Source organism: Sarcophilus harrisii, chromosome X, assembly GCF_902635505.1.
Source record: "Sarcophilus harrisii chromosome X, mSarHar1.11, whole genome shotgun sequence".
Classification (NCBI taxonomy): domain Eukaryota; kingdom Metazoa; phylum Chordata; class Mammalia; order Dasyuromorphia; family Dasyuridae; genus Sarcophilus; species Sarcophilus harrisii.
Genome location: NC_045432.1, coordinates 82,456,652 through 82,468,810, shown reverse-complemented (window position 1 = coordinate 82,468,810; position 12,159 = coordinate 82,456,652). Strand labels below are relative to the sequence as shown.

Below are 12,159 nucleotides of genomic sequence, written 5' to 3'. Positions count from 1 at the left end.
CTAAGACCAGAAACCCAGGTGGCTGTTCCATGTCAGGGGAGGGAGTTTCCATACCAGGGGGTATCCCGGGGCCGGCCTTTACCAAACATCCGTGGCCTCTGGGTTCCCCGATGGTCCTTGAGAGTTTGGGGGAGGAGGAAGGGGGCAGGGGGGTGGACCGTCTTCCCTTCGGCCTCGCTGACGGGTCCCACGCCCTCCTCTCCCCCTTCCCTGCTGCCCTCTGAGGAACAGGTGAAGTCCTTGGCGGAATCTATCGATGAGGCCCTGAACTGCCACAGTCTCCGGGGAGAGGAAGAAGAGGAGGAGGAAGAGGAGGAAGAGGAGGACGAGGAGGAGGAGGAGGATGAGGAGGAAGAGGAGGAGGAGGAGGAGGAGACGGTGGAGCCGGGGCGAGTGGAGGTCTCGGGGCCCCTCCCAGAGCAGGCAGAGACCCGGGACCGGGACCACCATGGAGACAGCACGGGCACCTCCTTCAGCGACGTCACGCTCTACCTGGATGAGGCCACCGGGCCTGTGTCCCCACTTTCCCCGGACCACCCAGCTGGTGGCGGAGAGACTCCCCAGCCGCCTCTCCCACCCCCCCCATCCGGGGCCGCCAATGCTCGGGAGGAGGACGTGGGGGCCCGCCGGGGCCCCCCTTGCCTCGAATGCAGAGACTTCCGTCTGCGGGCCGCCCACCTTCCACTGCTGACCATCGAGCCACCCAGCGACAGCTCCGTGGACCTCAGTGACCGCTCCGACCGGGGCTCTATCCACCGGCAACTGGGCAACTATGAGGCCGGTGGGACCAGCAGCCCCCATGGAACCTTGCAGCAGCACCCGGAGCCACCACCGCCCGGGAGACCCCCTCACCCCCTCCGCCACTATCCGGCCCCTGAGGCTAGCGGCCTGGGAGCCCCCCCGCCACCCCCTGGAAGCTCCGCCCTCAACAGCAGCGGTCCCTCTGGGGGCAGCAGTGGCCGGATCCTCATGAGCAAGTGCGAAGCCAGCACGGCTCCGGTGGCCAGCAGCGGCGGTGGCGGCGGCGGCAGCGGCGGTGGCGGCGGCGGCGGCGGTGACAACTCTGACGGGGAGCCCGATAGCTTGAACAGCACCACCAACTCAAACGAGACCATCAATTGCAGCTCGGGGTCTTCATCGCGAGACAGCCTGCGTGAGCCCCCTGCCCCGTTGGGGTCCCAGACTTATCAGCGGGAGACCAGGCACAGCTGGGACTCCCCGGCCTTCAACAATGATGTGGTCCAGAGACGGCACTACCGCATAGGCCTCAACCTGTTTAACAAGTAGGTTCCGGCCTTCCCAGGTGCGTCCATCCCCTCCTCTGCCCTTCCCCCCCCCCCCCCCGGCTGCCTTCCTCCCCATTCTTTCCCTTCAGCCCCTTCCTTGCCCTGTACGCCAATGAGCTGCAACCTGGATAGTTTTCACGTAACCAGTCTCTGGGTGACCTAGGACCTTGGGCTCCGAATCCTGTGTGCGAGCCACCTGATAGCGCGTGCTCCAGTGTGACACCATAGGTGCATACAGAGGCTGCGCAACAGGCAGGAATGTCTGTGCCCACATGCACGCGCCCCAGAGCACCTCAGCGATGGCGCACACCAGGGCCGCACTTCAGCAACTGCTCGGCAAATGCCGATGTTTCTCGTTGGTAGTAACCTGTGTTCTCCCCAGGAAACCGGAAAAGGGCATTCAGTACCTGATCGAGCGTGGCTTCCTGTCGGACACCCCCGTGGGGGTGGCCCACTTTATCCTGGAGCGCAAGGGCCTGAGCCGCCAGATGATTGGGGAGTTTCTGGGAAACCGGCAAAAACAATTCAACAGGGATGTGCTCGAGTGAGAAGGAGTGGGTGGGAGGGAAAGTGTGGTCTTTGGGTGATCCCCTGCCTTTACCAGGTGCCTCCTTCAGCTCTTAAGGCCTCAGTTTCTTCTACCAAAATGTGGGTGGGGAATGTCAGTCTCAGGTGCTTCCTGCCCAGCAGGGAATGGGCTGGACAGCGGTGGGGGGAGGGGAAGGGGGGGAATTAAGGTGAGACTTCCTGCCACCTTGGCCATACTGTAGCTATTGCCCTTCCCAGGCCCTTCACCAGCCAGATCCTGAGGGAAGGAAAATGGGGATGGGCTGACGGCCAGCTAAGGAGTGTACCCCCTCTTTCTCTCGGGTCCTAAAATAGTTGCGTGGTTGATGAGATGGATTTCTCCTCCATGGATCTGGATGACGCCCTGCGAAGGTTCCAGTCCCACATTCGAGTGCAGGGAGAGGCCCAAAAAGTGGAGCGGCTCATTGAGGCCTTCAGGTAAGCCCCAGACACCTCCCCATCCCCAGAGACAGCAGCAGAGCAGAGGCTGTGGGGGACTTGGTGATGCTGAGAACGCAGGAAAATTTAGTGAGGAAGGACAGGCAAGTGGAACTGCGCCGCCCCTACCAAGCCTCTCTCTCTCTCTGGGACTCGGTGGGAAATCTGATGACCATCTCTCCCTCCTACCCTTGCACACCAATTGCAAAAGAAAAAGAAAACCCTCCAAACCAATCAACAGCATCCCCCAAAACACCCAATCTTGTGTCAGCCCCTAGATCCTTCGTGTCCAAGCTCCTCCCTCTCAGCAGGCTTCCATCCGATTTCTGTGGCATTGGCCACAGTCCTAAAATCTTTCACGTTTGTTTGTTTTTGCAGATAGAATATACTTTTCCTTTCTTTTTCTTTTCTTTTGTGTGCATTTTCTTTCTTCCTTCCTTCTTCCCTTCTTTCCTTTCCTTCCTTCCTTCCTTCTGTCCTTCCTCCCTCCCTCCCTCTCCTTCCTTCCTTCCTTCCTTCCTTCCTTCCTTCCTTCCTTCCTTCCTTCCTTCCTTCCTTCCTTCCTTCCTTTCCTTCCTTCCTTCCTTTTTAAAAATTTAAGCAAGATTGTTTCTCTCCACAACATTGTCAGTATATAGCTTGTTCTGGTTTGGTTCACTTTTCCCCACGCTGGGTTCTTAGAGATCTTTCTGATTTTCTCTGAAACTGTTCATTTGAGAATTTTTTCCCCCAGAACTGGGTCTCCTAATCTTTTATCAGACAGTTGTGGTTCAGTCCCACTGCTGATCAGTAAGGCAGCTTTGAGCTACTTTATTTCTGACTTGGTCTTGTTCATCCCTCCTTAGGTCAGCCCTGTTCCAGGCGATCGCCATGTTGATGTTCTCCGATCTGCCCCCTGATAGGTTGTTAGTCTGTCGCAGCTCAGTTATCCGTCAGTTTTAGCAATTCCAGGAGTGTTAGCACCCGGTCCCCTAACTTAGGCACCCATCCCCCAATGGACAGATTATTCCCCTTGGTTGCCAGTTCTTGGTCATCACAAACAGAACTGCTATAAACCTTTGATCCGTATGGGTCTTTTCCCACCTTCTAGGATCTTTTGGAGGTCTAATTTTAGTACTAGTACCACTAGTAGTATTGGGGCAAAGGCTAGCCCAGTTTAATCGCGCCAAAGTCCCTCCAACAAGTGTTGCAGCACTCTTGCCAGTCTGACAGAGGTTAACTCAAGTGTCAATTGGGCCATTGTCAAACTTTTCTTCCCTCCCCCGGTCATTATTGCTAGTTTGGATCTCTTTGAAAGAGTCTTGTTTGTGATACTATTTCTAGAATGGCCCGAGGTCACAGGGCTTTTGGGAGGAAAGGGCGCTGGAAGCCCAGAACTATGAAGTCTTATTCTTCTTAAAGAATCTGGGGGATGGAGAGGCCATGGGAGGTAGAAGCAGATAGAGATGGAGCCGGGATCAGGGTGGGGGGTGGGGGGACATCGCCAGAAGCACCTCCTGCTCCCGGGTGATGTGACGGGGAGCTGGGGTCGAGGAGAACCACCGTCTCCCTTCCATGGAAAAAGGGTCGGGTCACTCTGGAGCAAGGTGAGCACATATCCTTCCTTTCTTCGAGCAGCCAGCGCTACTGTGTGTGCAACCCGGCTCTCGTGAGGCAGTTTCGGAACCCAGATACCATCTTCATCTTGGCCTTTGCCATCATCCTGCTCAACACGGACATGTACAGCCCCAATGTGAAAGCTGAACGCAAGATGAAGCCTGAAGATTTCATCAAGAACCTCAGAGGTATGGCGAGTGCCGCCTGATTCCCTGATGGATGTTGTAGCCTTGGACTGCTCCTTGTCTCCTGTTGGGCCTGGTCCTCCCTCGCCCCACCACACGTGATCTCACAGGCACCCTTTGGATGACTTGGATGTAGCGGAACAAGGAGTTGTGTTTTTTTTTTTTTTTTTTTTGGCTGAGCAATTGAGGTTAAATGAGTTGCCCAGGGTCACACAGTCAGAAGTGTTAAGTGTCTGAGACCAGATTTGAACTCAGGGCCTCCTGACTAAAGGGCTGGTGCTATATCTACTGCACCATCCAGCTGCCCCAGATCAGTGAGTTTTAATGAGGAGTGGGATGGTTTACAGATCCCTCTGCCTCCCAGGGCCAAAGCTGAAACCCTCAGCTTTCCCCACTATAAAATGGTCCAGTTCTAAGGCCCTAGGATCTAGTGACTGAGGCTGGCAAGTCTTGACAGGAGAGCCATTGGGCGCTTGCGACCCACTGTTGTTGACCCCCCTCTGGCCCTCAGCTCCCCATCTGTAAAACGAGAGGGGAATGACCGAGACCCTTAAGCGGCCATCTTACTCAGACGTTCGTTGCCCTGACCCATTTTCTCAATCTGCAGACGTCCCTTCTCATCTGACCTACCGCGCCGGCCCCCCAGGTGGCCCCTTTATCTCGCCTCTCTCACATCCACTCTCTGACCGTAACCCCCCAAGCCCCACCCCTGGCCCAGAAGCTCCAGTGGCTGCCTAGTATCTTCACTCTGGCTTTTCCTGACATGGTCCCTTCCTGTGCAACTCGGTGGTGACCTGCACTCGGTGCGCTCTCACTCCTTGCCATTGCCTCTGACCATCTTGGCTGTCCTTCAGAGCTAAGCTCGAATGTCACCTTGTGGTACCTAAAGCGTTTCTCTCCTTCCCCAGCCTACCCCGCATCTATTTTGTATAAAGAGAACAGTGCCTGGCATATAGCAAGCATTTAATTAATACCAACTGAGTACCTGCAACTTGCTCTACACTGTGTCAGGGGCCAGGAATACAAAAACCGGGGGAAAGAGACAAGAGGGATACGGCCATATCCAAATCTGTAGAGAGTAACTGGAAGTAACTTTCAAGCCGTGTAGTCCGAGGCGGTCTGGGAGGGAATTGGGAACGGCTCTTTCCACAAGGTGACTGCTGAGTTAGGATGGGAAGAGGGGAAAGGAGATGATGTTCCAGGCTTAGGGTTTGGGACAGAGGTGAAAGATGGGTGCCAGGTGTGAGAGACGTGACAAAGAGACCATCTTATCGGAGACTGAGAAGGAGATTAACATCCACTGAAACCGGAAGGAATGGGTGATGGAGGGAATCCCAGGGCTTTCATCCCCTGCCTGGCCATGGAGGCGATCGGGAGCCCCTGGGGTCTTGCTGGGCCCCACGTGTCATATGATCAGACCTGTTTCTTAGGAAACACCGGTGGCCGTATGGAGGATGGCATGGGGGGGGGGGAGACTAGAGGCAGACAGCTCCCCTAGCAGCTGCTGCAACAGTTCAGGGTCCAGCCGGTGTCCCAAGAGAGAAGGATGGGGGCCAGATTCAAGAGCCACCCCCACAGACTCTGGATATGGGAGGCTAAGAGACAGCGACAGGCCCAGAATGATTCCTAAAGGGGGAGCCTGAGGAAGCGGGAGGATGGCATGGTCCTGGCAGTCACAGAGCAGGGTCACAGAGAAAGGGCATGAGTTCTGTTTTACACACGCTGAGTTTGCAGATGCCCACTGGGAGGCAGTGGAGCTATGGGAATGGAGGTCAGCAGAGAGCGGGGGCTCTAAGTAGATAGGAGAATCATCTGCACGGAGATGGTCGGCCAATCTGTGGGCATGGGTGAGACCCCTGGTGAGGTAGGACAGAGGAGCAGGGGATCTGGGACCTGACTTTCTAGAAAGCCTCCAATTAGAGAGAGTAACCTGGAGGAGATGGAACAGGATCGAGCAGGTAGGAGAGCCAGAAAAGAATGCTAGGAAAACTGAAAGATTGCGGAGGAGCGGAGGGGAGTGAACCCTGTCCAGAACTGCAGAGGGCTCAAGAAGGGCGCTGCTGGAAAAGGGGCAAAGGGTGGGCAGGTAGCTGGGTGGTGACTTGGAAGAAAGTCATTTCTGTTGATCAGTGGGGCTGGAAGCCTCTCTGTGGAGGGAGTGGAGGAACGGGTACGGATGCTCCCGATGGGCCCAGAGGGATCCTGAGCATTGGGCTGTGTCATGCTCCCTCCAGGGGTCGACAATGGAGAAGACATCCCTCGGGACCTGCTGGTGGGCATCTACCAGCGCATCCAAGGCCGTGAACTGAGGACCAATGACGACCACGTGTCCCAGGTGCAGGCTGTGGAACGCATGATCGTGGGGAAGAAGCCAGTGAGTATCAGGAACTAGGCCCGGCTCGGGTTACCCAGCCCAAACGGACTGCCAGTTTGGCCTTCACTCTTGCCTGCTTGAGGAGAACCTGTGAGCCGAACAGAGGCATCTGGGGGTCGCCATTGCCCTGATCTGCCTCCTCTTGGTGCCCACTTTGCCAGGTCCTCTCCCTGCCCCACCGGCGCCTGGTCTGTTGCTGCCAACTCTACGAGGTGCCCGACCCCAACAGGCCACAGAGGCTCGGCCTTCACCAGCGTGAAGTCTTTCTCTTCAACGACCTGCTTGTGGTACGATCAATGGGGGGAAGTGGGGGGGGGGACGGTCAGAGGGGGCCGGCGCAGGCACATCGAGTTCTGTCACGGCCCTGCCCTGCGAGCTCTCTGAGTCCTGGCCACAAATTGCTTTTCGTTTCCTTCCCCTGTCCCCACAGGGCGGGGCCTTGTGCTTTCCCAGCTGCCTCAGACTTAACATTCCCACAGTCACAGACCCCGCTCTTTTTGGGTGGAATCTTAACAAGATTCTCAACTTGGGTCCTTTTGCTGGTTAAAAAAAAAAAAAATTTGCTCTTTGGGTTTTTGCAATACTAGAATCTCCCAGAGAGAGGCAGTGTGGTACCAAGCATTCCCTCTTCCCTTTTTGTTACCCACTCCTTGAGCCTTGAGTCTGGCCTGGAAACAGGAATTTGGGGCTGATGGGTGAAAGGCCAACACAGCAACTCATCGAACCCCTTGAACAAAGAAAATGCCAAACGAAATCCAACAAAGAGACGGAGTGTGTTCAGCAGCAACACGTACACCATTTTATACCCAGGGTCCCCCACCTGGCTACAGAACGGGCAGTGGGGCAGGCCTGGGGGGGGAGGGGGGGGAGGGAACCACCGTACATTTGGTGTGAGCGCGGCGCCCTCTGGCTGTTCTAACCCCTGTCCTGGGTTCTGCTTGTCCTGTGGCGCCCTCCCAGCAGGGCCCTGCCCCAGCCCAGTTCCCCACGTGGTTTCTGGTGCCAGGCTCCCACAGACAAGCCTGCTCGGAGTCATGAGGCAGTGCGGTGCCTCAGTGTCCAGTGTCTACGGTTCCTCCTTTCTGCTTTGCCAAGTAGAAGGGTTACGGGGGGCCAGCCCCTGGGATCGGAGCAACAAGGAGCTCCCTCCCTCCCTACTACAGTCTTCTCTCCTACGCCACAGGTCACCAAAATTTTCCAGAAGAAGAAGATCCTGGTGACGTACAGTTTCCGCCAGTCTTTCCCCCTGGTTGAGATGCACCTACAGCTCTTCCAGAATTCATGTGAGTGCCCCAGGACCTCTGTGGGGAGGGGACAGGCCTGAGAAGGAATAAGAGTCCAAAGGTGCAGTGGGGGGGCGGAAAAGCCAGTCCAGCCGGGAACTGTCGCCACAGCCGAGGCAGGCCCGCACTTGTGAAGAGATAGACAAATGGAGGGGGTCGGAGGCGGTCCCAGCGATGCAGGGAGCCCGCTGCTCCCCCACCACACATCTCCGTGTGGTCGAGGAGCAGAGTCTGGCTTTTGGACAAACTAACGGGCCCCTTTACTGGAGTGCATCTTAGCTGAGCTCTGTCTCTCTGCCCAGGGAGAAGGAGAGGCACAGAGAACAGGCCAAATGTTCTCCCCACTTGCCGAGACAGACAGAGAGAGGGATGGAGTCATTTGGCCGCTTTCTAGGATGAGTGGAGGCCTGGAAGGCTCGGGCCCCTTCCTGGGAGAGGATTTCGAGCTCAGGGAGCAGTGGGTCAGGTCTGCCCGCCCCAATGATGCCCACATCCCTTCCTTTTCCTCTCCGGACCCTGCCAGATTACCAGTTTGGCATCAAATTGCTGTCCGCGGTGCCGGGTGGGGAGCGGAAGGTGCTCATCATATTCAATGCGCCCAGCCTCCAAGACCGGCTCCGTTTCACCTCTGACCTCCGGGAGTCCATAGCTGAAGTGCAAGAGATGGAGAAGTACCGCGTGGAATGTGAGTGGCTCCCCAGGGCGGGGGCTGGCTGGCCTCGGTTTACACATAACCGGTGATGGGGTTTCTCCCACACCTTTGGCCAGCTGGCGAGGGAGGAAGTGGGCCCCACACGGGTCGGGAGGCCAGATGAGACAAAGCGAGAGGAGACGGGCTCGTCCTCCTGCTCCTGGGGGTTTGGAGGGAGCTGAGGTCTCCTGGGGAAAGGGGGAAGACTCTGAGACCAACGGAGCCTGGCAGGCTCTGGCTCACCATGTTGGATCGCTTGTAGGGGTCACTCTCAGGGCCTCTTCACTCCAAGCTGGGAGATGTGGGAATTGTCCCTCTGGAGTCTCCCAGAGCCTGTTGCAGGCTGCCTCTCCATCAGGGCACATTGCAGACCTGAACAGAGAGATGGCAAGATGGTAGATGTACATATAGATGAGAGAAACACAGAGACAGAGGGAGGGAGGGAGAGACAGAGAGAGAGACAGAGAGAAGGAGGGAAGGAGAGACAGAGAGAGAGAGACAGAGACAGTCAGAGAGAGAAGGAGGGAGAAACAGAGAGAGGAGGGAGAGAGAGAAAAAGGAGAGAGACAGACACAGAGATTAAGATTAAGAGATTCATTTGAGCTACCAAATACCTCACAGGGGCCAATAAGTGCTGAATCTCCCTGGATCGCTGGGCCGGGCCTTGAGACAGCAGACACACAGAGACTAGCTTAGCGAGTCTTGAATATCTGCAGGGTAATAAAGCGTGTCCCTCACGACAGCACAGGGAAGTTGGGCATCCAGGCCAGATTATGATTTTATAGAGCAGGAAGCTGAGGCCCAGGGAGGGAAGTCCCTTGTTCAGAGCCTGAGTAGGCCAGCCAGGGTTGTGGGCTGAGCCGGGCAAAGGCAACTTCATCAAAGTCGAAGGGTCTCCGGGCGCCCGGTTGAGGAGTCGGCAACATCCCACGGTCGGGACCAAACAGGCAGGATTCTTGGGAGGCAAGTGTCTGAGGCCCTGGGTCCGATAGTCTGGGAGTCTAAGGTTCCAGACTGGGTCACCCCCACCCCACCCCCACCTTTAGGGTCCCCTTTTGGGACAGTGGCGGCTCGGAAGTCTCCTCGGGGTGGGAAAGCTCAGCTGTTCAAGGAGGACCTGGAGACCAAGGAGTCCCCCAGAGAGGGGGAAGGTCAAGGGTCACTAATAAAGGGGCCCGCTCTCCCTGCCCATGCCCACAGCGGAGCTGGAGAAGCAGAAGGGGGTGATGCGCCCCAACACCTCCCAGCCCGCCGGCTCCAAGGATGCGGTCAATGGCACGTTGCCCCGGTCCAGCCTGGAGGACACGTACGGCCTCGGTGACGGTCTGAAGCGGAGTGCCCTTAGCAGCTCCCTACGTGACCTCTCCGATGCAGGTCAGGATTGCCCCCTGTGGGCTGTGGGGGTGGGCAGAGAGGCAGTCGGTGGGGAAGGGGGAGAGTGGTGAGCGGAGAAGGAGCCTCCTCCTCCTTCTGGGGGGCCATCCGGCCTCCTTGGCGCAGCCCTTGGACAGTGGCTGGTCTGGCAGACGGGAGCTCAGCGGCCAGAGCAGTGCAGGCAAAGGCGAGGGAAACGGGAAGGGCCACATGCTCTCACTCTCTGTCTCCTAGTCCTCCCTCCCTCCTCTTCCTCTTTGCTCTTCCTCCGCCATCTCCATCTGCCTCCTAGAAGGGAGGGCTAGAAGCAGGGAGGGGAACCCAAGGGCGAGGAGGGAGAAGGTCCTTCAGGGTGGCAGCCCTGGGTTTGTCTCGCGAAGCCCTCCCCTGACCCTCGTTGCTTACGGGCACAGGGAAGCGGGGGCGACGTAACAGCGTGGGATCATTGGACAGCACCATTGAAGTAAGTGGGGCGGCCCGGCCGTCCCCCCCCACCCCATCTGCATGGGGCTGAGTGCCTGCCCCCCTGTGCCTGTTCCCCCCCCCTTCAGGGGGCCCCGTCCGCTTTCCTTCCGGGGGTTTTGGAAGTGGGGAGAGGGTTTGGGGAGCCCCCGGGGGTCTTCTCCTTCTGTCGAAAATTGGGGCTTCCTCAATCCTACCTCTTTTGTATTTCCCCCAGAAGTTATCTGGTAGGCAGGTGTGGGGGGGGGGGAGGCCCAGGGGGTAGGGGGACCCTCTCCCCCCCTTCCCCATTTCCGAGGTTCCTGGGGGTTAATTTAGAGCTCCCTAGCCCAGGTTCCGCCTGTCCCCCCACCAGGAAGTTAAGGGGCCCTGTAAACCCCCTTTTAGGGGTAAGGGAGGCCCCGCCCATCGTTCTTCCCCTCCTCTGTCCCCTCCTCCCACCACCCCACCCCACCAAACCACCCCACCCTAGCCCCGCCCTACCCCCCCCGGCCCCCAAACCACCTTCCGAGGGTTAAGCCAGGCCCTCCCCCAGTACTGTTAGGCTGGGGGCCAGCCCCCTCCCCACCTTCCCCCAACCCCCCCACCCCCCCCTTCCCCACCACCCCCCCTTGGGTCCCACCCCACCTTCGGGCCCCCCTTTCCCCCCATTTCCCTGGGGACGGGCCCCCTTTCCTGGGCCGGGCTGGGGCCAGCCAAGGGGCGGCGGGTGGTCCCGGGGGTGCCCCCTGCCCAACCCCTTCACCCCTGCCCTTACAGTCCGCCCGCAATGGGTGGTCCCCCCCACCCCCGGGCAGGTCCACCGCCACCTGGTGTCCACCACGTGGCCAGTGCATCCAAACAGGGCCCCAAGCACTTTATCTTTGGCGGGCACCCCCCGCCGATGATGTCCCGGTCAGCACCCGGAGGGCCCTATGGAGGGGGGGGGGTGGGGGGGGCCACCCAGGGCCAGTGCACCCACCCCAGTCGCCACTGTCGCCTCACTCGCCTGTGATACCACCCCACCCTTCATACCCACCGCTGCCTCCGCCCTCACCCCATACCCCACTCACCCCACATTCACCCACCCCCCTTCCCCCCACCCACCGCCCAAGCCAGTCACGGCCACCCACAGTCCGCCCCCCGGGAACCCAAGCCCGCCAGCCGTGGATCAGCACTGTCGTTTGAATCATAAGCAGAAAGTCAACGCGCCACCTTCTGGGTTGGCCTTGGATCCTCCCGGGACACTCTCTGCCTGCCCTTCGTTAAAAAACAAAAAAACAAAAAAAACAAAAAAAGTCCATGTACAGAGAACATGAGAGATGTGGCCACCAAATGACCCCGTCCCCAGTCCTACTCCTAGGGGGGGCCAAACCCCTTTCCCTCCCCTGGCAGCCCCCTCCAAAAATGAGGGGTCACCTCCAGATTTTGTTATGATCTTGTCTCCCCCTCCACCCCATGAGGCTCAGTCTCTGCTATAAAACCAGAAACTTCACCTGGATGGGTGGGTCTAAAACAATCTGGCATCAGCCTAGGATCTCAACCTGGGGCCCACACTGCTCAGAGCTTTCCTCGGGGGCTCTGGATTCCCCCGAACTACCCAATCATTGAGTAGAAGATGTGGGAGTAGAGAGAAAGAAGGAAAGTCCTCAATACCATGGTCCCCATGGCCCCCAAGGAGTCATGGGAGGGCCTGTAAAGAGACTCACCTAGAAGGGTGCCCCCCAGGAAGGTGGGCCATGGAGGGGGGGCTCTTGCCAGGGCTTGACCCTGTTCCTCTTCTATGGAGGTACTCCCCCTCCCACATGCTTGGCAAGAGGTAAGGGCTACAGGGTTGGAGCCGCTTGGGTCCCTTTCCCCTCCCACCTTTGGGTCTGCCCTTTGCTTCTCAATCTGCTTCCTCTGAACTCAGAGCTCAGGGGAA

General features: G+C 58.1%; 1 protein-coding gene across 1 annotated transcript in view; it reads left to right on the top strand.

Annotated features, from left to right (window-relative positions):
• The window catches only part of IQSEC2 (IQ motif and Sec7 domain ArfGEF 2), a 32,656-nt gene extending 22,323 nt beyond the window's left edge, over nucleotides 1–10,333 (top strand). The window contains 10 exon segments of the mRNA XM_031944298.1: nucleotides 232–1,283; nucleotides 1,669–1,830; nucleotides 2,169–2,291; nucleotides 3,909–4,075; nucleotides 6,307–6,446; nucleotides 6,608–6,733; nucleotides 7,630–7,729; nucleotides 8,253–8,414; nucleotides 9,621–9,794; nucleotides 10,208–10,333. Coding sequence (XP_031800158.1) covers nucleotides 232–1,283; nucleotides 1,669–1,830; nucleotides 2,169–2,291; nucleotides 3,909–4,075; nucleotides 6,307–6,446; nucleotides 6,608–6,733; nucleotides 7,630–7,729; nucleotides 8,253–8,414; nucleotides 9,621–9,794; nucleotides 10,208–10,308 — 2,307 coding nt within the window. The 3' untranslated portion in view covers nucleotides 10,309–10,333.
• The last annotated feature ends 1,826 nt before the right edge of the window (nucleotides 10,334–12,159 follow it).